Here is a 26,080-nt window from a genome sequence, read left to right as displayed (position 1 = left end):
GGCCTGCTACTATGCAGGCCAAATGATGATGATGAATAGAATGATGAAAGGAAAATCAAAGTTGATTCAGACTACAACTTTAGTCTTAAAGACAGACTTAAAGATAGAGGGCCTGGAGCACATCTTGTTCACTTCAACAAATTGTAACAGTATTTAAAACTTGGTCCTGCATATAAGAGGCATTTAATAAATATTTGTTAAGCCAATATGTTTACAATTCACAAGAAACTATAACATTAAGTGAAAAGTCCTTTGCTACATATCCAAAATAATGCATTCATATAAGGCCCATCACAGTCTGATCCCTACTTTTCTTTAGGTTCAACTAAGAGGCACCAGACCACCCCCACCCCACAAGCTTGTACGTACTTGAACACATGCACACATAAATCTGCATATGTTTTTCTTCAAATTTTAGACATACCAAGATATTTTTGATTCCTTAAATTTAGCAAAAAATGTCAGCTCTATCTATATATTATACACATTAGGGAATAAGAATTTGAAATAGAAAAAAGAAACCAAGCCTACTGAATACTTCCTCTGAAAATAAAATGCCAAGATTTGACTTCTCATTTTTACAATTATGTCTTGATAATAAAGACCAATTTGTCTTAAAATAATGATTATTAGGTTAGTGCTTATCTGAATGTTTGCTTTCCAAAAAAAAAAAAAAAAAAAATCTGTGTTTCTGGTCTCATCAGCCAAAATGAACAATGTCTCCATCTAGTGACAACTGAAGCAATACGCAGGAATGTATTCCTTAAATATCAAAAGATGGAACGCTCTAAGTCCACTCAAGTACTACCACTTTCACTAAGCCATTATCCCTCAACTCTTTAACAGAAATGGATCTACCACTTGTCTAATTAGAGCATCCTGGTCTGTATTTCTCATCTGGGCACTAATGTTTAAATATTACATATTATTTAACCAAAGCTGTTAAATTCTGAAGAAAATTTCTCCTCAGAGCACTAGCATGATACAAAGCAAGTATTTATTGAAAACTGAGTTGAAAATGAGTTCATATAACTTTGTCCTTTGATCCCCACAGTGATACCACCCATACAATTGAAACTAGTTTTTAAGGTTTATTTTGTACTTAAATAACAAAACACTCTTGATCCAAGTTTAAAACTAAGCTACTTCCTCCCAATCACTAACAGTGATTACTCATAGAAATATTCTAACAAACTTCATAAATTCTTCAAAAAAAAGGAAGAAATACAGGAATTCGCAAGCGTCCTCCCCAGGAAGACACCAAAAAGGTCAGGTAACATCACAGACAGCAGGAGAGTACCACAGTTTGCTGGGGACAGAGCCACAGAAGAGTAGCAACAGTTCTTAGTTCAGGTTGCAGAGACTCAATTAGGGAGTCACAATAGCCAAATGATACTCCCACCATACCCCAGAGATTTTAATTCAATGGATTTAGGGTAGTAGCAAAGGATTTGTTTTTAGTTGTTGTTGTTGTTGTTTTTAATTATCCTAGTGATTCTAACGTGCAATTAGGGGTGAGAAATGCTGAGGAATATAAATGGACAGTGCTTCATGTTATATCTCAGAGGAAAAACAAGACTCGAACTTATCTCAGAGGCAAAATGCAAGTAATGATTTTCAAACCATAGAAATCTTGAAAACATAAAACAATAAATATCTCTACAATCCATAGAATTCCAGATACATAGAGAGCCCACTTAGCCATAAATTTCTAGAGAGTATTTGTATTAAGACAGTCCTCTTTCAAGTGGTATTTTTCTATTATACAGATGCATAAAGTACATATAAGTTCCTTTTTTCCTTAAAAATAATTTTAATTTCTTCTTTTAAAAAACAAGATTACTGGCCAGATGCGGTGGCTCACATCTGTAATCCCAGCACTTTGGGAGGCCAAGGCGGGAGGATCACCTGAAGTCAGGAGTTCGAGACCATCCTGGCCAACATGGTGAAACCCTGTTTCTACTAAAATTACAAAAATTAGCCAGGCATGGTGGCGCATGCCTGTAATCCCAGCTACTCAGGAGGCTGAGGCAGGAGAATCACTTGAACCTGGGAGGGGGAGGTTGCAGTGAGCCGAGATCATGTCACTGCACTCCAGCCTGGCGACAGAACAAGACTCTGCCTCAAAATAAATAAATAAACAAACAAGCAAGCAAACAAGATTACTTATTACTTGATTTGTAATATCCAACTGAAGAAGGAGAATGTGCATTTTTCCAGGTTAATGAATGCAACTATATTCCAGACACATGAAATGTGGGCACTAATGTGTAGCATTATGTGGAATTTCATATATCTGGAGTATATGTATATTCATATATCCATACTAAGGCCATACTATTATATAGTTATACAACCATGCCACTACTGATAGGAAGGTTCTATCAAATGTTTGTGATTATAAATTATACTACCTATTTTCTTACATACTACTTTTATTTCTGTGGGTTAAATTCCTACAGATAATAGAATGGTACATCAAAGAGTATGGCACAGCTTTTAATAAGTCCTAGATGATAATTTTCCCAAAGGTTATAACAGATAATAACCCAGCAAAAGTATATGTAAAAGTCAATTTTACTGAATATTCACCAATACTCAATATTAACAATTTTTATATGTCTTAAATTATTGGTTTTATAAAAATGGAGTCTCTCAATTCTCCTGCCATGAGCATGTTTAACACCATGTCTCCTAAGTAAGAACTATGCCAAAAGTTCTCCAAAACAAATAAATTTTGCACAAGATAATTTTACTTGGATAATTTTTATGCCATTATTTTTATTTTCTTCTAAAAGAAACTGTTCACTTGCCTGAAGACAAAAGGCTATTGATCATCTCCAAAAATGTAGGATGTACAAACTGGTAATCCTCAAGAAGTAAAACTACCTGTTGTGCTTCAATTCCTGCAAGTTGCAGCACCTGCAAAATCAGAAAATATTTTTTAGTGCCCTTTAAGTATTTTTGGTACAGTTAAAAATTAACATTTTGTATTTGTATGTAAAGTATGCCAGTATCATGTGTTTATTTATTCATTTATTTCCATTTTAATAATTAAAAATCAAACTTTAGCCACATAATTTGGAAAGTAAATCCAACCCCTAAGTAAATACTAATTATTTTACAGCTAGGCCATTAAAATTAAAACAAGCAGATCATTTTTATCACTACCCATATATTTCCTATGTAAATTCCATCCTTCTGTTTACCATTCATGTCTGTCTAACATCCCATGACCTGGAGTATCTGCTTCCTAGAAATTCTAATAGTATTCTCTTTCCTGTCTATAGATAAAAATGTAATTTTCTAATAATCATGGAAAAAATAATCTAAATTAAAATAAAGACTACATTGTATAACAGAGAACTAAAGGTCTTTAAAGATGTTTAGAGTAATAACCAATGTAATTTAAAACCAAATAAAGCAAAAGAGAGTGGGCAACTCACATGTTTGAGATCATTTTTGAACTGCTTCAGTTCATATCCTCTGGAAATCTTTGGAGAAAACAGGACCGCTCCATGCATGTGACTGACTAAAGAAGTGATGGTCCGACGACCTACACCACTGCGTCCTGCTAATAGAAGTGAACCTCCAGGGAAACTCAGCACTCTATCTATCCTAGACATATACTCCAAGACTTCGTGGAAAAGTAAAATGTCTAAATTCTGGTTATCTCGTCCATAATGAATAAGACCCTTTTAAAAAAAGCAGAATATTTTATAATTAATATAAGCCCTAATTACATAATAAAAATGTTACTTACCTAGGTTAAAATATTATATTTTTGATACATTCAAGAAAAAAAGTAAAGTGACTACATATCATCTCACACTCAATATTTTACATGTCCGGTCATCCTGGATAAATATATTGGCATTCTCTAAGGAAAAACTCATGTCAAATAAGTTCAAGGGTCCGTGAAAATCAGTTACTTTTGGTCACTGCTACACTAATAAAAAGCAGCATGAGATAGCAGGTTAATTATAAAACTTTAAAATTGCTCAAATTTTATTAGTTGTTATGAATCAGTGTGCATAGACCATGAAAAAAATCCCCAAACTCTAGAAACCTAGTGCCTAAAAAATCTTTTGTGAATGTTTGTTCTTTCGCATTGCTTGGGAATGAATCAAAAGCTAACACAGGTACCATGCTCTGCCAGGGACTACCTGATGGAGTGCAGGAAGGGAGAAAGAAAATTAGACTTTACATACTTAACAACTTTCAACGCTTCAAAACTTTGCAACATCCATTCCAGGCGAATCAGTTTACCAGACCATGAAAAAATGTTTCCTGACATAAAATCCACACTAACATTCAATATAAATATTAATTTTTAAAGCAATCATTTGCAATACCGTTTCTTCTTCTTGATTATAACTAAACTTTAAAAGAGAAAGAAACTCTCTAGGATAGCGCTACTCAAAGTTTCAGCGGACCAGCAGCATCAACATCATCTGGGAGCCTGTTAGACATCTGGACTACCTGGGTCACCTAATGAATCTGACACTTAAGAGGATGAGACCCAGGAATCTGCATATTTTCTAATCTCTACATGACTCTAATGCTCTCTAAAGTTTGACAACCACTGCTTCAGAGTAATTTCCTGATTAATATTAAACCTCATTAATATTTCCAACATACCTTTGCCCAAAATGTGTCTTAGCAATTTTACACATATCTATGTAAGTATAGGTGCATCTCGTTACATCTGCCACAATGGACTAAACTCCAAAAGATAAGAGCCAGCTTTGCCTATTCTACAATCTATCATATTCATGCCCTCTAAATCTTTACAATAAATATTTTTAAAAGACTATAATGACCAAATCCCAGTTCCAATTACTGATTCATATTATACCTTTTTAATAACATCCTTGAGATCAGTAGAGTTTAGTTTTCCAAGTGGTTTTCCATGTGGAGGTAATGGTTGTCCTGGGGCTGCCCTTGCTCCTGAATTATGCCGAGCTCCCCATGTAACATAGAAACTATCTGTGGAAATAAATGATATTTTTGTTTTATATGCATTACTCGTAATGAGAGTTCAACAAATACATTGCTTACTAAACAATTTTTAAGTTAATAATCCAAATAAGATCATCTCCAGAAAGGCAAAGGCAAAATACTTTAAAGTGTACATTGTAAGGTCAATAAAATCAGGTGAAATACAATGACTGAGCCAGGCAAGGTGGCCCACGCCTATAATACCAGCACTTTTGGAGGCCAAGGCAGGAGGATTACTTCAGCCCAGGAGGTCAAGGCCAGCTTAGGCAACATAGCAAGTCCATCTCTATAAAAAATTTAAAAATTAGCCAGGTGTGGTGGCATGCACCTGTGGTCCTAGCTACTTGGGAAGCTAAGGCAAGAGGATCACTTGAGCCCAGGAGTTTAAGGCTGCCGTGAGCCATGATTGCACCACTGCACTCCAGCCTGGACAAGAGAGTGAGATCTATCTCAAAAAAATAAATAAATAGAAAAGAAATACAAAGACCTTCAATTGCAATATCAAACTCTACCTGAAAAGTGACTGATGGCACCACTAGTCTATATTCTGCCCCCTCACTTCTTTCTCCTGAAATGAACTGGATTCCTTCTACTTTTCTCCTACTACTCCCCACTGTCTATTCTCAGTTTGTCCCATTTTCCTTCTTCTTCAGAATCTCCATAAAATTTGTAAGTTAAAAGTAGTTCGCATAAAATTAGCAAATAAAACAATCTCAAAACTCTCCTTGAGAAAGGACATGGATGTATTAACACCAAAAACAGCCCTAATGTTTAAAAAAAAAAACTGACCAAATTTTAATTAGAAAACAAAAATCCCCCAAACTTCCCTTAAATCTACCTATAGCAATGTTCCTGTTACCATACAAGGAAAGTCTATTCACCATTCTATTGAACTTTTTCCTTCCCAACTCTTCTGGGAGACTGTTCCACCAAGCATCCTTGTCACATGCTCAGTTCTACACTCCCCTAAAATAACAACCTTACCTTCCCTAGACCCAAGTTACGTCATGTTCTCCCTACTTTCACCATCACATTTTTTTACATTATTTTCTATCTGTACAGGCTACTATACTAAAACTCTTATTTGGGAACAATAATATAGTCATAATCTCCAAATCTAAATCTTCTTTGCAATCATTATCCCAACATGACCTTTGTGCATCTCTTCTTTTGCACTTGCATCTCTATAACCCTACTTATCACGCCACAACTACCAGTCCTTTTCAGTTTTCTGCTTTATCCCTTATATACTGACATTCCCTGGGGTCCAATTTCAGCCTTCTAGTCTTTTAATTCCAAAATTCTCTCCGAATCATTTAATCTTTTTTTGTCAGTTAAATTATCAACAATTTATATACCAAAAACTCACCTACTACTTATCTTTAGGCAAAACTCCTATGTTCTGGGCTAGTCCTGTATTTCCAATTGCTTAACACACATATAATTCATGCATTCATTGGCTCAATACTTACCTATTGAGCACCTGTGTTTAAACAAGGTACTTTCTGCCTGAGATAAGTATTGAGTAAGACAAACATGATTCCTACCCTCATAAATGATCAACTCTATGTAGACTTCCAAAAGACATGAAGAAAGATTGCAAACATTCAAAGCACATGTACAAAACTGAACTATTATCCTCACATCTCATCATTTCTCACTTGGACTATTGCAGTAGGCTCTTACCTTGTATCCCTGCTATAAGTTTCTGCCTCCTCAAGTACATCCTCACTACTACTAGCATAACACATACAAAAACAAAACCTGATTGTGCCACACCACTGCAATGTCACATATAGCTTTCCACTTCCTAAAACAAAACAAAACACCAAACTCCTAATGATGGCCCTCTATAATCTGGCTTCACTGATTGCTTGAATCTTCTAACTCTCTCTGCACTATATACTCTAGTTTTCTCAAGCCTCTGTTTCTTTGCACATTGTTTTTCCCTTGTCTGGAATATCCTTCGCTTACTATATTCATCCTTCAAAACACAGTTTGAGCACTTACAATTGTTTTAACAAATTTAAAACTTAGGTATAAGTTAGGTATAAATCTAACATAACATGTATAATACTTGAATGCTAAAAACTACACAACACTAATGAAATAAAGCAAAGACCTAAATAAATAGAGGGATTAGATAAATGGAGAAAATGGGCAGACTCAACAGAGAAAAGATGTCAATTCTCCCCAAACCCACATACTGATTTAAGCAATTCCTATCAGAATCTCAGCAACATTGTTTATGGATTCAGAAACGATTATTCTAAAATCTATATGAAAAGACAAAGAAGCAGAAATAGCTAAAACAATTTTGAGAAAGAAGTCTAAAGTAGGCAGAATCAGTCTAAACCAATTTCACAACTTACATAGTAGCTAATCAAGACAGTGTGGTACTGGCAGAAGGACAGATACATACATCAATGGAGAACCCAGAAATAGAACCATGTTACCAATTTTTGACAAAGCTGCAAAAGCAATTCAGGCAGAAAGATAGCCTTTTCAACAAACGATGCTGGAGTAAATAAACGTCCATAGGCAGAAAAATAAACCTTGACCTAAGTCTCATTCACTACACAGAAATTGACTCACAATGGACCACTGACTCAAATGTAAAACATAAAACTATAAACTTTTAAGGAAAATATAGGAGAAAATCTTCAGGATCTACAACTAGACAGACTCCTTAAACTCGACATCAACAGATCCTTATGATGAAAAATGATAGGTTAGGCTTCACAAAATTATATAAAAACTTTTTATCTGTGAAAGACCCTGTTAAGGGGATGAAGAGACAAGCCTACTGAGAGGGAGAATATATTTGCAAACCATATATCCAACAAAGGATTGGTATCTCTAATATACACATATTCTCAAAACTCAACAGTAACAAACCAATTGCTGGCTGCAGTGGCTCATGCCTGTAATCCCAGCACTTTGGGAGGCTGAGGCAGGTGGATCATTTCAGGTCAGGAGTTCAAAACCAGCCTACCCAACATGATGAAACCGCGTCTCTACTAAAAATACAAAAATTAGCTGGGCGAGGTGGTGCACGCCTGTAATCCCAGCTACTCGGGAGGCTGAGGCAGAAGAATCGCTTGAGCCCAGGAGGTAGAGGTTGCAGTAAGCAGAGATTACACCACTGCACTCCAGCCTGGGAAACAGAGTGAGACTACGTCTCAAATTTAAAAAAAAAAATCTGATTAGAAAATGGATAAAAGAAATGAAGACATTCCACCAAAGAGGACATACAGACAGCAAATATTACATAAAAAGATGTTCAAGTTCACTAGCCCTTAGCAAAATGCAAATTAAAGCCACAATGACATATCTATATACACTTACATGAATGGCTAAAATACAAAATAGTAACAACACCAAATGCTGACAATGATGAGGAACAATACCGCTATAAAAAACAGCCTGTTAGTTGCTTAAAAAAGTAAGCATGCAAGCACCACACAACCCTGCAATTGCATTCCTGAGCATTTATTACAGAAAACAAAAATGTATGTTCACACAAAAACCTGTACAAGAGTATTCATAGCAGCTTCATTCCTAACAGCCAAAAACTGAAAACAACCCAGATGTCTTTCAGTAGATAAAGGGTTAAAAAAAAGAGTGGTATATTCATATGATGGAATAAAAAGCAATAAAAAGAAACGAGCTATCGAAACAAAACAATCGGCATGTATCTCCAGAGAAACAGGTTGAGTCAAGATAACTTTCTTGAAATGACAAAATTAAAGAAACAACAGATTAGTAGTTTCCAGGAGATGGGAGAGAAGTGAGTATGGCTACAAAAGGGTAACATTATAGATCCTGTGGTGCTATAACTGCTATAACATTTGTGGCATCTAACCACACTAGCAATAGTTATCATTGTAAGCAAAGATTTTTATATCTGTTTCTGTCATTAGATTACAATCTTCTTAAGGACAAGAATGTATCTAGTTTATTTTTATGTCTCCAAGATTAAATTTTTCTTAATAAGCTTATCTTTCAATATGTGAAAATCCTATATGCCTAGATCTAACATATGTCAAAACTGTATTTTTAAAAAAGAAAATCTGGCTGGGTGTGGTGGCTTACAGCTAATCCCAGCACCTTGGGAGGCCAAGGCGGGCAGATCACCTGAGTTCAGGAGTTTGAGACCAGCCTGACCAACATGGAGAAGCCCTGTCTCTACTAAAAAAAAAAATACAAAATTAGTCGGGCGTGGTGGCACATGCCTGTAATACCAGCTACTCGGGAGGCTGAGGCAGGAAAATCAGTTAAACCCGGGAGGCGGAGGTTGCGGTGGGCCGAGATTGCACCTTTGCGCTCCAGCCTGGGCAACAAGAATGAAACCTGTCTCAAAATAAAAAAAAAAAGAAAAAGAAAAAAGAAAAGAAAAAGAAAACCTTTCACTGAAGAGAAAAATAACAAAAAAAGACATATTTTATTTATTGAGTCTTAGACAGGAGACTGTGAAAGATACCAAACTCTTCAGAGGATTCAGACACCCAATTAGGTGCCAATACTGTCTTATGCCCAAAGGATATGCCACTCTTTGCAAAAAGAGACACTACTGACTCAATTTTCAGACTGAGAAAGATAGCATCATTTAAGAACCTAAGCTTCTCCACACTAAGCCATGCAAGCTACAGGTCATAATGACATAAACCCTCACTCCAAGTCAAGCAAACTCTGAACTATTAATATGATCAGGCTTCTCTCAGCATTTCATCCTTCTTGAAGTTTCTCTTGAACCCATTTCCTGATTCAAAAACTCAGGAGCACCTAGAAAATTCTTTCTGTCAATCTAAACATCTTTCCCACCCTCGAAGTTCCCTTTAGGATAGGTACTCATGGATCTCAGACCAATATCAAATCTAGAAATGTACAATATACTAAATGTATATGTTGGTGCAGAAGTAATTGTGGTTTTGCCATTAAAAGTAATTGTATAAAATGTATTTATTATATAAAATATTTTTGAAGCCTAGCTTTATCCTCTGAAAAAATAAGCACCTTTTGTGGCCTGACAGCAGTTTTATTAGGAAATATTTCCATATTGCAATCTTCTTTTAATGAAAGGCCCTCTCGCAAGGATGACTTTCATATTACATACATTACTCCCACAATAGTTTTCAAAATGCAAATTGGTTATTAAGCAGTAATAGTTGCAAATGCAACACAGCACCTTTGACTGGTGTTATGCTTTCTTTACAATAACAATAGATGAAGATGGTAACAAGCATATGTAAGTTCTATGCTAATGACATTATAGGTAGTGACAGGAATAAGAATAGCCATTGCTCTTAGGCAAAAGGTCATGACAATCAAATATGAATTTTCCCAATGATCTTCATGTTTTATATACATGTAACTGTTTTTCAAAAAAAAACTTTTATTAAAATAATCTTGCATTGCCAATGTAAAACAGTATGGCCTGAACTTTTTTCTAAGAAAAAAATAATTGCCATTATATTTTGATTGAAACATGATTACTGAAATCCAGCAAAAAAGACTAAGCTGTACCTTATGGAAAAATAATATTAAAATTATTCAAAGTTTTTATTTGTTTAGACCTATAAAATCATGCTCTGGGTAAGAAAAATATTTCTGAAATCCTTGTAATAGTTATGTATTTGCATAAGCTCTATTACATTACCTGACATATTGTCTAATATGTCTGAGCCCCAATCTCCTTGAAACACTGATGTTAAAATGATGTCAAATAAATGAAGTTCCTTTGCACCAACAATTTTGTCACGAAATAAGCGCCGTGCTTCATATGCTACAATTTCTAACACATAATCTAGTGGATGGTTTGAGGATCCTAGAAAAGGCAAAATTTTATTTAATTGTAATATAATGATTTTTAAATAATATGTTTAACATAAAATTAGAAAGAAATAGCAGGTGTCTACATACCATAATTTTGGCATCAGATAAATGGAAGAAAGGAAAAAAAGTTAAAATTCATTTTGTTAATAAGTTGGTACGTTTGTGATTACTTAAAGATGACATTAAATACTATCATCTCTAGTTGTTCAACAAAAATAATTCCAGAAAGTATACTAAATACGCTTTGCCTCAAATATAATGATTTCATTTTTCCCAAAAGGAAGTTTTAATAGGGACAATCATACACAGTTTGGAAGAAGAAATATAATAATTTTAATAAAAATATTTCTATTTAATAATATAACTTGTGATATAATACTCATTTAACTTATCTATTACAAATACAATCTAGAGAATAAATGTGCACACACACACACACACACAAGATACACACTAGCAAAACTCACCTCCTTCTAAATCATATCTAAATAAGCCAAGAACCCATTGGGTAAGAATGCAAGGAGTAAAGAAATAGTGACTATAATCATCAACTGTAAATTTGGCTTGCACCTGAAAAAGAAAATACAGTAAACAATCTTTCTACTGCCTTAAATAATAATCATGTTATAAATTTTTCAGTCTCCTTAGACTCAGAGGAATACCAATTTCTACCTGTAGATGGAACTGGATTTCAATATAATTGACTTCATTATCTTTATACTATATTTTATGCACTTAAAAACATTCTGGTCGGGCGCAGTTGCTCATGCCTATAATCCCAGCACTTTCAGAGGCTGAGTGGGGGCAGATCACGAGGTCAGCAGTTCAAGACCAGCCTGGCCAATATGGCAAAACCCCGTCTCTACAAAAAATATAAAAATTGGCTGGGCATGGTGGCACATGCTTGTAGTCCCAGCTACTTGGGAGGCTAAGGCAGAAGAATCACTTGAACCAAGGAGGCAGAGGTTGCAGTGAGCTGAGATCGTGCCACTGCACTACAACCTGGGTGACAAAGCGAGACTCCATCTCAAAAAAAAAAAAAAAAAAGAAAAAGAAAAAAATATATATATACTTATATTCTAAGAAGGGTTCATAGGCTTCAACAGATGGCCAAAAAAAAAAAAAAAAAAAGGCTAAAAAGCCCTGCTGAACAGAAGAATTCAATAAAAACAAACCTAACCTTTAAATATGATGGTTGCAATTCCAAGGTACTCACAGGTCTAGGTAAGACCCATTTTTTAATGCTGGGAACCATTAAAACAATTTATGTTCAAGAAGTCACTGAACAAATCAAAGTATCTCTCTTCAACATACAACCAACCGGTAAAATGCCTGTCCCTTCCTCTCTATGGACAGAGCCATTACTCTTATTCTGATCTTGATTGCTTAACATCTTTATTTTTTTAAAAAAAGGAATTTCTTGCTTTTAAACTTACCTATCCCCACTTCGACTCCAATATTATAAAAAGCATCTTCCACAAACATGTCTATAACTTGTACACGCTATTCCCTTTATCTAAGAAGACATTCTTTCACCTCCAGCAACTTGGGGAATTTCTATTAATTTTTCAAAACTCAGATCAAACTTTACCTCCTCCTTAACAACTACCATATACAACAAAGTTATTTACTCCTCCTCTGTGCTATCTCTGTAAGTTAGACATACTGTTATTGCTACATTTATTACACTGCATTAATACTTTATTTATATGACTCAGCCCCTCATTAGACTGCGAACATTCAGTGAAAATAAACTAAGTCATCTTTACATCCCTAGGACTACTACTGGCAAGAAAAGGTGCTCAACAAATGTTTTGTGCATCCTCAATGCCTACTTTCAAGTATCTTCCCCATTTTATCTAGGAAGAATACTTTAGACATTTCCTCACAGTCAGGAAGAAAGAAAGAAACATCAAAGACTTCTTGCAGGTTTGAAGCCTGGAAGACACAAACTGATAGAAGTCAGGAAAAAGATCGTTTTGGGAAAGAAGATAAACTCAATTCTAAATATGCCAAATTTGAGCTGACAGCAGAATAACCATCTACCACAAATGCATTCATTCAACAAATATCGAGTGCCTATTAGAAACTGTGCCATGGATACAACAGTGAATAAGGCACACACAGCACCTGTCTTCACAGTTACTCTCTACTAGAAAAGTCTAATAAACAGGAAAGTAAAGCCTGGGTGTCAACACAGAGGTCAGAATTAAAAGTAGACCTTTAGAAATGATACTAATAGACATGAAAGCTACAATTTAGATGCATATCTACCTGTTCATACACTTGTACCATAGATCCTGCTAAAAGATAAATTTTTGATGAAGAACCCCAAATAGAATGATTCTTCAGATTTTTATGTAGAACTGGTTCCAAATATGCTCCATAAATCGTTTGTAACTGCTCTCTTTCTGGGTAACTAAAAAAAATGGCATATAAGAAGAAAGCTGAAATAAATCAGTATTCCAAATTAATATTTCAATGTTAAGTTACAACAGTGGTTTTGAAACTGTGCTGCTCTAAGACCTACATATCTCCAAAGCTTACCCAGGGGGCTAAGACTAGGCTCATCGCCCCGATCCATTCTCATTTCAACCAAATTCGATCCCGAAATATCTATTGTCAAATACCAGAAGGTGTTAGAGAACCCCAAGAAATTATGTTAAAACATATCACTGATCTTCAGAAAAGACCAAAAGGAAAATTTTACTTTTGAAAAGCATTTTTGAGTTACATAAGGTCTGTACACAGGGCAGTAATCCACCTCAGAACTATAAAAGTAAAACTAATACAACAAATAAAATCAACCCCTTTCTCCCAAACCAAAATGTATTTCAATATGGTTTAACTGGCAGCAGGAATATTTCCAGAAAAAAAAAAGGTTAATTGATGGAGTACAATTAGCACAAAAGTATACAAATAAGGTTTTGTAATATTCAATATTTGTAATGTAATATAATGTATATTAAATATAAACAGAGGAGATATTGCCATAGTCTCTGTAATTATGGCCCATGGAGATGATAAGCATTGATGCCACCAGCCATTAAAATGACCCTAATTCTCCCTTGTTCAGATTGAAATTCTCTTTTTGTTATCTTCATAAATTTGATGGTATTTTTGTTTCATGAACTGCATAAAACATTTAAATCTAAAATCCACCATTCAGACTCCTGAGATTGACATTTTGGAACACAGACTACACAAAACAGTTTCGTTTTATTTCCTGTTAAACATATCATAAATAAGATGCTTTGATTAAAGCTTTTATCATCCTAAATTATTGCCTATATTTTGAGAAGGGTAGGAAAAAATATCAGAGGTTAAGTTTGACCATTTTTATATTCTAAATTTTAAAGTATTATCATAAATACTTTAAATAAAATTCATTTATATATGATATCTTCCCAAATTAAAAAATCTGAAACACAAAGATACATACTCTATAGAACAAAGACGAACGATGGAAGTAAATCTGGTAGTAAGTTTATGTCTTCCCAGTCTTCCTCCAGCTGACATAGAAGCCACAATTTGAATGTTTTCTAGACCAACCCATTCCAAATTTTCATCATAAAATCCTTGATATGTCAATATCTATTTGAAAATAAATATATTTTAAACGTTTTTTATCTAAGATTTCCTAATCATGATAAAGGATATTTTTGCCTAAGTTTCAATTATTTCTAAATGCAATCATCATCTATCTAACTCAAGAATTTTAAATTAAAGGGTATCTTAAATTATTATATCACTGAAAAATAATACTGTTCAAATCTCTGTGTTCTATGAATGTTAGCTAAATTATCCTACTGTTTAAAATGCTTTTCTCTCTAATAAACACTAAAATGCAATGATATTATAAATTGAGTACAATTAGCCTAGAAAATGAAAGTATCAGGAAAAATATGAGAAAAATATTTTTGTTTTTTTCTGTAAATATTTTATCATATTCTGCAGTTACATAATAAGCCTAAATTTGGACCTATACCGTAATAAACTCTAAGAATTTATAGCTTCTAATGTGATGTAAATAACATAAAGAAAAAATATATTCCACACTGATTCAGGATATGTGATCTCAAATCCTTATACAGGCAAAAATGGAGAATAATGGGTTAAAGCAGCCAGAAAAAAAAATGACCAAGTCTAACTGCTGTGAGAAGAATGCATACTTTAAAACATGAAGCAAAATTTCTCCACCTCCACCACCATGTCCAGCTTTTGTTTTCCTCCTTGTTTTACGAATAAAGGACAAGTAATAGATGTAAAGTGAAGGCTGTTTCTATTCTCCCTGTCATGTATTATCCTGACGTAATACTAACTTCTAAAGAAAGGAAAATCATAGAAGAACTGGAACAAGACTGAAGTGTTTCAGGAGTTTAATTTCCATGACAAATGCTAGATACAACTGGCTCCAAATGAAGAATGAATATTTTCTAAGAAAAGTTAATGAAATTAAATTGTTTCCAATTAGATTAAAACACTTCAAGCGATATGACTTACCTGTTGTAGGAACGCTACCAAAGTACTGGTCCCCCATTTATCAAGTTTAGGTAGGTTGATATCTTTTAAATACAGAACAAGTCTTTCACAGTCTTTTGGTCTGTATACACGACCAGTATTAGTACTGATTACCATGCAAGTCTGGCTCAGTTTCTGCAGGAGATGTCGAGAAGTGGTTTGTGCACTACAATGAACTGTAGCAATTTGAGTGGACCGGAGTTGTGAAAATGCGTACCTGAGCAGCATCCTACGAAAAATGCATGACATCTGACTTTGATAAAAATGCAATCAACAAAATACATTTTATACTCAATAAGAAATTTCTATCTCATAAATATTTCAGTTTCTAAAATGTATATGATGATAGGAAAAATGGTAAATACAGATATGGCTTCCATAACTATCAAAGCAACTTTCTAACTTTTAGACTAGAAAAACATAAATTCATGTTTTAAGGCATTGTGAGGACTGTTTTCAGCCAAAAAAATCAAAGTTCTCAGAATTAATCTAGTTTGATAATGTACATGTTAAATATACCAACCCTGTTTCCCCACAGTTGAAGGATTTTAGGATTTTAAGTTCCATGAGTTTAAAAAAATTGCTATGATTTTATACAATTTTTAAAATTACTACTCCCCTACTAGAAATATGAAAATAATAAACCATGATTCCTATATTTCAGGAGACTATGCTCCATATGAACTAAAACTAGGCTGAATTCCACTGAATTAAAAGCTACTTTTAAATAGAGATCTAACTTCAAATTTTAAAGTTTATAACTAAAGCAAATGCTGTGTGAGTATATATAAGGCATTCTTTTTTTTTTTTTTTTTGCTGTATTATATGGATGGATAATTTTTAAGAGTATCTTCTCAGATTGCTGTCTTTCCAGTAGAAATCACACAACCTGGCAAAGAAAAGGACACACTATTCCCCATAGTTCTTATTTTTATAAGTAATGAAAATAAAATGAATCTTCCATGAAAATGTAAATGCTACTTTAACCAAAAGAAACATAACAAAAGCCATTAAATCAATTAGGGGTGGCAGGAATAAATCCACAACATATACCTTTGCCAATATTTTTCTTACCCTTTGCCACATCCTTCTGGTCCTACCAGAATAAAGGGCTGTTTAGTATCAGAACTTAACCATGGTTTGAAATAATCTAGACCTCGTTGCATGTCAGGAGTCTGAATGACTGGAAGAGTTAAGCCGTTACTGAAATCATCAGCAGTCAAGTTTTCTGGCTTCTTAAGCACATATGTTGCTAATCGACCCCTAGTAGAGTCATAGTAGGTATCCATAGGTTTGTGAAAGTCTGGAGGAGATTCTCGTGCCCAATGAAAAACCTTAAGAGGAAAAAATTGTGATAAGTTTTCACATACTCCAGAGTGTGTGACATTTTAAAATTCTTCCAAGTAAATATCCCAAAAGTAAATCATCTTAGTTCCAAGAAAACTTTACATAAACTAAACCTATTTTATCATTAACGTAACATTTTATCTCAAATATTTTTCTCTAAATGATCATTTATGCAAGTAAATTAAAGTATATATAGGAGATAACGACATAGTGGATATTTATTTATATACTAAGGTATAAATATATTCCATCTTAATGGAGTTCTTATTAACATTAAATCACAAAGTGCAGAATGCAGAAATCCTAAAGCCCTTCATTTCTACCATATCCTGGTACTGTCCATCACAGTGTCACTACCACTGCTCTCCACCTGTTATTCTTCTTTTTAATACTGAAAACTGTTATCTATGCAGATATAAAGCAGAGTTAGCCCTTAATACTATTCTTCAATACATTTATTCGGAACTTTGACAAGAGAGTATGTGCTTAAAAGCAGCATATAGTATGTCACTGAGTGGTAACAATGAGAAGCATCTGGCAACAGAGGCAACAGGACAGCCATGGAAAGGGAGACGGAATAGAGAAAGCAGTAAATGACACTATCAAAGAAGCAGCAAAATGAGAAAAAAAGCTGTTAATGTTAGAGCCAACCCAAAGGAATAAATGTCCAATAATTTCAGTAGAGGTCAATTGGAAAAAAAATCACTTATTATTTAGAATTCAGCTTTATAAACAACTTGACTGTAATACAACTTTAACATATATTAAAGAAAATATTTATTAATAATTAATTCATCCTAATATTCCCAATTCCTAAAACTGCTCTAGTTAAAAGGATGATAAAAACTAAACTATTCTAAGATTTTTAAATGAATGAAATAATTATTAATGTAGACAAGTAGGTTCAAAAATGTCTAACTTAAAAAAGATATGGTCCAAACTTTAACTTATAAAACATTATTTTATAAAATGTTAATAATATTATCAAACATCATAAAATAACTCAAAGGAGAAAATATATATACACATACATAAATACATTATTACTCAATTGAATACATAATTTCAAATTTTAAAAGTTCCATATCTTACAGTAACAAATCATTGTATTTTGGCAGTTAAGAGTTAATGAAAAGTTAAAGTTTTGACTAAATATAGGCTATAAATATGCATTACCTCTTTGGTAAATTCCAAACGTGACTTCATATTCAGATTTCCACCAAGTCCCCTTATGAGATTAATAATGAATTCGTCATGATCTCTGCAACCATGTAGATGTGACAAACCATTCATCACAGTCCCAACCAAACTTGTTTCTACCACATAGTCATTCTGTTGATTAAAATCCATGATACAAACAGACAAAAGGCAAGTATTAACCAGTAAACATAGAACCATACAGACTGATGTTCACATACCTTTTCAAGAACCATTTTTAAACTCACTCCTCTATTCAAACTGTAGAAAGTTTGGATTTCATTCAATTTTTATATATACTTTGAAAATAAAAATAATCATGAAAGTACAATCATATATTTCTAGCTTTCAGTGCTACAGTCCTCAAATAGATAGTTTATTTACTTCCTAAACCTGAAGAATATAAAAGAAAAGGTAAGTTAGTGAGCATTGTTCCAAAAAGAATACATGTTCATTTCCTCTTGCTGATAAAAAGAAAACAAGAGGCAAGAGCTAGATTGATGGCACTAGAAAAGAAACGTCAGAAAAAGCAGGCATAAATGACAAACCACGTGGAGCTTTCTCTGAAAGAATTTTTAAATGAAACTTCTGGACTTCAGTGCTGTGTAGATGCTTTGATCTGTAAGCCTCCCTGGGGTCCCTGGTAAGTGCCAGAGAGTTAAAGAAAAAATGGCTCTCAGTCTTTCTATAAATATTTACTGAGAACCAATCATGCATTAGGATCTGTATGTGGTGCCAGGTTTGTTTTTGCTTTGTTTTGTTAAAAGCTGGAATAAACAGGGTCCCTGTCTTCATGGAGCTCAAGCATCGCAGAGGAAATGGTTAACAAATTGTGGTAAGAGCTACAGCAGTACAGAATGTTGTGGGAAACAGTAACTTAGATTGAGGGCTCACGGCTTCTTTAAAAAAAAGGTGACATTTAAGCTAAGACTGAAGGATGAGATCTATCTGCTTATGCAGAGAATATAGCACATGCAAAGAAAAACTTAGCACTGTTAAGGAATTAAAAGAAGTTATGCCTAAGTAAGCAAGGAAACAGTGTTTTAAGTCAGAGAAATAAGCAAGGGCCAGAGTGCAGAATTTATCAGACATGGTAAGGAATACAATCCTTATTTTCCTTGTCTTTAACATGTTTTTTATAATAGAGTAAAATTACCCAGTTTACATTTTAAAAACATCGCTGTGCTTAAAAAAATTAATATTTTTGTGAGAAAGAAGAAATAGGAGGAAGAGCAGGAAGAAAGGAGAAGAAAGAAAGAAATCTAGATAGACTCATACTGAGAGTTCCAGATTTTAAAGGTGAGATAAAGGAAACGTACATATTTTCTTCTATATTTTCTTATTTGCTGAATTCATACAAGAAAGCAAAGATTTATCCCATAGGCTGAGGAAGAGAAAAAAGAAGAAAGCAAAGTTCTAGTTATAAATACAATTTCAGCATTTGACTAGAGAATTCATTGTGGTATACCTCAGAACCTGTGCATGGTGAAAAAAATACAGGATAAAAAGAAAAGAACCCTTAACACATTAAATAAAACAAACAAACAAACAGCGGTGTGACCTCAAAACATAAACCATTTTTTTTCCTAACTGAATCTTTGGTATTCACTCTATTGTTTAATAATCTTATCCTGTCGTCATTTCTACAGTCACAAACCCCTATATATACATAAATATATTCCATCTAATATCATACTCCTATTATAACATTCACACATCTACGAGCAGATTACCTCAAAGTATCTGCATTGGAAAGCCTTGTTAGGCTCTGAATGTTTTGTACTAATGAAATAACATATCTACTGAAAAGGTGTCACAATGTAGGCATCAGGTATGTAATTAAGCACAATACTATCATCCATTTGCTATCACTTAATATCATACTTGGTTCTGGGGACACAACGAAGAGTGTGATAAGCTTGGTCCTTGCCTTCAAGGTGCTTATAGTTTAATGTAAACAGACAATTATAACATAGTTGGTAGATGCTGTATGTTGCTACAGAAGCACAAAGGAGGAGACAGCTCAGTCAGTCTAGGAGCTAATGGGAGTGTTCCCTTTCCTAGGCCTCCAGGAAAACCTACCTCACTTGCATCGCTATCCTCACAAATCCCTATTCCTCCATTTTTCATTCTTACAAAGTCAGAAAAGAAAAAGTTTGAGAAAACGAAAACAAATCTTCATTTCTCTATATCTTGTTCAATCCTAAAGTGTTGACCTCTAAATCAAGTTCAGATTCACAATCAGATACTTTCAAAAAACTCACTGCTATTTATATCCTCTATTTTGTATATGTTTTCATTTTTCATAAAAGCAATGGCATAAACATGTAGAATATCTGAACACCCTCCACGGTCTTCTTTGCATGCTAAACTTTTTTCACATTTCAAATCCAAAATCAAATGTGATCTCCTTTTAAACCTCTTCTAAATGACAGCAATATTCTCTTCATCCTGCTAAATTGTGGTTATCTGTTTGCATGTCATTTTTCTCCATTAGATAAACCCTTCTCAAGGAAAGGAATTATCTTGTTAATCTTCACCTCTCAAAGTCTCTCTTGTATTTTGCTTCACGTATATTAGATATTCAATGTTTTTGTTAAATATAAACACGTTTTCATTATTGCAAATAACTCACCATCCCTTTTCTAGTTTAGTGCTAACTTCATATTGTTTTTAACCTTATATATATCATATATATGTGATTATATATATAGGTATTTATTGGTATATATAGGTGTGTATATATAGGTGTATATATAGGTATATAAATACCTATATATTATATATTATATATACATATGTCATATATATAGGTATTTACTGGCAGTAAAAAGTGGCAGCAAGATGGTTTTTGCTAGTAAAAATTAGAAAGACATTCTAGTAATCAAGATTGTTAGGTAAGCAGTGTAAAGTATTATGAATGAAAGAAGTAAAATGTTTTAAGATTAACAAAATAAAAAGTTATGCTAAGAGATATAACAGTTATGCTAAGAGATACAGAGGAGTAGCAGTGACAAAATCCACCTCTCACCTCACACCCACATTCCAGCAGAGTTCTACCACAAGGCACTTAAAATAAGCATCACTCTTAATCATACTTCTCACCTCGATTAATTATGAAATATTATGGTTAATTTACCTGCTTTAGAACCCATTGTAAAGCCTTTTCAAAATAATCTCCAATCCAATTTTCAAGATTATTTCTATATTCAGCAGGCTGATTCCTCAACCAAGATTTTATCAGAGAATTAAGATCTGTCTCTTCATCACTGAAAGTTTAGACAAATAAAAAATTACTTAGGAAGAAATTATCAATTTACATTAAAATAAATTTCTTCTCCAATAAACATTATTCTACGCACATATTTTGTCTGCTAGCATACAAAAGGTGGCTTTAGTTACTTTACTATGAGTATGTGTGAATAATACAATTACATCTGTGTGTGTGTATACATACACATAATATATACAAACACACATGCATATAGGTATATATACATATATATGTCATTTTCTACAAGACAAATAAATTTCATCTATTTTATTATAAATATAAACTAAACGAGAATTATATATCTACACAACCTACTCTACATAGGCTCTACATAGCCTAAAGTGGTCTCAACCATTCCTACTCAGAGTGGTCTGTTAGAAATGTAAAATCCCAAATCCCTCTCCAGACATACTAAAGCAAAAATCTTCATTTTAATAAGATCCCTTGATGATTCAAATGCACATTAAAGTTTAAAATGCACTGATCTAAATTGTAATACAGATCTTTATAAACATTTTTTCTCTATCCTATAAAAATCCAACTACCTAAATTCCCATGCCACTATTAAAATTTAAAGATCTTCCTAAAGCAAACTATAATTCCTTTAGCAAAGTACATAATTATCTGGGTAAAATTCAATTATTTCACCAAAATCCAATTGGTGAAATAATAGAGATTCACATCTTATTCAAAATTATACCTTATATAATTATAAAAAACTATAGTAAAAATAATTCATATTATTTTAGAATTGACAAGACCTCACGATTTTTGTCATTTTTTCCTATCTTCCACTATTGTTTCATAGCAAATTAATAAATGACACTGATGCCTTGAATCTCTGCTCTCACATTTTCTATCCAGTCTAATATGAAAAAAATTGAAATATCAAAGAGGTTAATAATTAAATAACATTAGATTAGCCCAAAGTAGGCCAACCAAAGATGCTAAGCTCCTTCAGAATAAAGAGTTTCTTACCAATGGTATTTTCTCAATGTCTATGAGACTACATGTCTTGGTTTATCCAATACAACACTGCTTCATACCAGTTGTCCCAGCATCATTAATAATGACATTTATTTCAGTATTAAAAGGTCCACATTTGGCCTATTACATAGCAAGTGCTCAAAAAATATCTGCTAAAGGAATAAATGAAACCTAAAACTAAGATATAAGCTGAACACATAGCAACAAAAAAAGTTAATATGTATTTGTATTTTACATGAAATCATATACATTCATTATGCCTTTCACAAACAATACCTGATTCACCAACAATTTTCACCTCCTCTAAAGCAATGTCTTATTTTCTGCTAAATATGAATAGTATTCTACTTACTGCTTAGTTCACTTATATTCCACTTGTATAAATTTGCCTCCTCTATGTGAAAGTATTTTCCAAAAAGATAAGCTCTCTACAAACAGTTTTACTCCTTTCTAGCTCTCTCTCTCCTCAGATGCGTAATTTAATACCATATATATAATATTTAACAAGTACTTTAAAATTTAACTAAAAACTTACCTTTATTCTATTTTGCTCACAAGATTATAACACAATTAATAAATATGATAAATTGTGTGTGAATGCTGCTATGAAAGCAGTAAACCCAAAATTATATTATCTTTTAATAATACCTCAAAATATCAATTGAAGTTTCTGGCTAATTTAAAGTAAATGTTTCCTACAATACTGTCAAAAAAGTAAACAACTAAATAATTTCAAAACATGATTTGAATCAACTTTATTACATTGTCATATGTCATACAACACATACAGTGACTTTAAATGGTCCTAAAAAAAATAAAATGCTACAGGATGATAAATAAAAATTGGAAAAGTAAAATAAAAGTTTCTTACTTATGCCAAAATATTACTAATTTTCAAAAATGAAATTGGTGCAAATGTCCATGCTCTGGTATGTGACTATTTTACATGATATCTAAAATTGGTTTATTATTCACTTTCAGTCTTTAAGCCTCTTCCAAATATACTGAAGAAGAAAAAAAATATTAAGTAAAGAGGTGTTCAATTTGTAAAATGAAAAGACTGGGTCATAGGACCTAATAAACCTGAATTAGCCCTAAAATTCTGTGAATCTAAAATTAAATAGATTTAATTAATTAAATTCTATAATTAAAATATTGCTACTCAGCTTTAAATTATTAGCTCATATTAGCTCATAATTAATATGTTCACTTCTCTGAAATCAGTCACAATATTTCAACAAAATAATAAAGAGACCAAATTTTCTTGCTGTTTCATTGAAACAAAAATAATAATTATTTCATAATTGTGATACAACTAAAACTGCTAAAATAATTCAATTTTTTAATAAAACAGGAACTCTCTGAATTAATTAAAACCTAACAAAAAAGAAGTTAATCATAAATGGGAAAAATATGTATTCATGATTCACACTACACTTATTTTACTTAATATGAAACCAGGACAGTAAAAGAATATTCTAATATAATGTATATAAATAATCTATGGCTTACCTAAGAAAGATCATTCCCATTCTAGATATTGTGGCTGGTGATGCACAACTTAAATCATGAGTTTCAAATACAAAGTTAACATTTGGGCCAAACTGAATCCTTTCTCCACTGGGCATAGTCAGCAGTCGATTATCATCCAGAACAGAATTCAGAGATTCTATCCATTCAGGGTCAATATCACCATCACAGATTATCCATGAGCTGACATCTATTTTCAAATCAAAACAGTGGAGATAAAATAAAAATATATGCAGTGATAATAATTAAAAATAAGGACTAAAACAATTCTTAATTTTCATATGAATTTGTACTACAAATATGCTGGAGAACCCATGCGCAATCCTGGCTCAGCTGGCCAAAGACTCAGATATATATCATGTAATAACACTTTATCTATAAACATACAAAATAGGCAATTCCACTAAAAAAAATGCAAGGCTTAGGTATTTTTATTCCCACAAGATATTCTTCAGATTTTTGTCTTCTACTATGTTATGAGAATGTACGAAAGCTTGCTCTGTTGTATATCTTTTAGAAAATACAGAAAATCCAATTTCCAGTTCCCTGCATGAGAAATAAAAAATTCACCACTGTCAAATTTTCTTGACATATAAAAAGGTGACCTCAAAGGGGGAAAAATAGTGACCAATTGTATACATAGTCTTTCCAGGATAAAACCTTTTTTATCCATCTTTCCTAAAATGGGAGTGGTTAATACTGTACTTGGACCTTTGAAACAATTCAAAGAGGAAAATTTCACTGATAAAAGTGTTAGAAATACATGAAGGTAATAACTGGCCTTTACTTAATGTGGTATTATATAGAAAAAGAAAAGACGACATTGAAAATCCCTTCCAATGCTTTCACTTACTGCCTTAGAAAAATAATTATTAATTAAATTATAACCTGGCAAAAAGTAGGGAGTCTCCTCTGATTCCAGCCAAAAATTCTCTTAAAAAACCAAGTCAACAAATTTAGACCAGGAAATCCACAGTTTTACCACTTAAATTTTCAAAAGTATTCAAAATACTTTATTCAAACTAATGAGTTAATACTGTTCATACACACCAATTTTAACCCCAAACAAAAATCTGTCATCTTGTTTATTTCTGAGGCAGTATAATATCAACTCAGCAAAGATTTTATATTCCTTCAGTAAATTAATCTAGTTGTGAATTACAATTCACCCAACTTACTCTAAGTTTCTATTATATTAAAAATAGTTACAGAGTTTAACTGAAAATGATAGCATGTCTTGGCCCCCTCCAAAGTAAAATATCAAATGTACTTCATTTTAACTTAATTATGACTTTATGGTCATGTAGAAGTCTTGACAAAGACAGCATTATAGACAAATTATATCATTATCTAAGAATTACTAAGTAAAGCAAAGAAGTATACATAGAGACTAACCTTGAGGTTCCCGAACCACTTGACGAGCACTATTTGTCAAAACACCATCAGACCATTCTCTTGTGTCCATGTCAATATGGCCTAATAATTGATATCGAGGCATAGCTTTGGGATTCATAGTATATTGTTTCACTACTTTGCCAGTTTTACAAAGCGCAGCCCTTAACATTCTCCAAAGCGTTGATTTTCCAGCACCACTTGGACCAACAATAACAACTCCCATCCTCTGGCATAACTGTTCATACAATTCTAAAGCCTTTTTGATCTAGTAGGAAAGAAATACGTTCATATATTATTTATAATATTCAATCATACTTAGTTCTGCTTTTTTTCTATAACACTTGTTCCAATGTGTAAATTAAGCCTTTGATTTCTTCAGTGGAAGATATTGCCTAAAATGTAATAGAATACCTAAATAAATCTGAACATATTTACAATATAATCTTTAAATACTTCAATATTTCTTTAAAAGAAACAAAGGTGCTTTCCAGGTTTCCAAGTTCAAAAAACTTGTATGAACAATTATGTTCGTTACTTGCTCCACTCATTCACTCATTCAAATATATTCATTATTTTATTCACTTATTCATTCATTCATTCATTCTTATCTTACTTCTCTCCAAAACTGAGGGCAAAGTGCTAATTTTGGACAATTATTTGCACTGCATAAAGAGACCCACTTAAAATCCTAATAAATTATCAAAATGAAACCAAATCATATATATAATCAATTATAAAAAAATGATGAATCCATTACACATTAGGTACTATAACAGGCAATAGAAATGAAATGGTGAGCAAAAATATATATGGATGGCCAGATGCGGTGGCTCAGGCCTGTAATCCCAGAGCTTTGGGAGACCAAGGTGGGCAGATCACCTGAGGTCAAGAGTTCGAGACCAGCCTGGCCAACATGGTGAAATGCCATCTCTACTAAAAATATAAAAATTAGCCAGGTGTGGTGGTGTGCACCTGTAATCCCAGCTATTCAGG

At 33.0% G+C, this 26,080-nt stretch overlaps 1 protein-coding gene across 2 annotated transcripts in view; it reads right to left on the bottom strand.

The window, feature by feature from the left end:
* Positions 1-26,080, bottom strand: part of DYNC2H1 (dynein cytoplasmic 2 heavy chain 1) — a 374,041-nt gene that overhangs the window by 280,260 nt on the left and 67,701 nt on the right. For both annotated transcript variants that reach the window (XM_003828371.5, XM_003828370.6), the window contains exons 38-50: positions 25,088-25,352; positions 23,675-23,882; positions 21,041-21,170; positions 17,881-18,036; positions 16,432-16,691; positions 15,340-15,586; positions 14,279-14,430; positions 13,111-13,255; positions 11,304-11,406; positions 10,661-10,828; positions 4,859-4,989; positions 3,447-3,695; positions 2,814-2,922 (exon numbers count right to left, since the gene is read on the bottom strand). In XM_003828371.5, coding sequence (XP_003828419.1) covers positions 2,814-2,922; positions 3,447-3,695; positions 4,859-4,989; positions 10,661-10,828; positions 11,304-11,406; positions 13,111-13,255; positions 14,279-14,430; positions 15,340-15,586; positions 16,432-16,691; positions 17,881-18,036; positions 21,041-21,170; positions 23,675-23,882; positions 25,088-25,352 — 2,323 coding nt within the window. The remainder of the gene's footprint in view (positions 1-2,813; positions 2,923-3,446; positions 3,696-4,858; positions 4,990-10,660; positions 10,829-11,303; positions 11,407-13,110; positions 13,256-14,278; positions 14,431-15,339; positions 15,587-16,431; positions 16,692-17,880; positions 18,037-21,040; positions 21,171-23,674; positions 23,883-25,087; positions 25,353-26,080) is intronic.

Source organism: Pan paniscus, chromosome 9, assembly GCF_029289425.2.
Source record: "Pan paniscus chromosome 9, NHGRI_mPanPan1-v2.0_pri, whole genome shotgun sequence".
NCBI lineage: Eukaryota > Metazoa > Chordata > Mammalia > Primates > Hominidae > Pan > Pan paniscus.
This window is presented reverse-complemented; position numbering and strand designations above follow the sequence as displayed.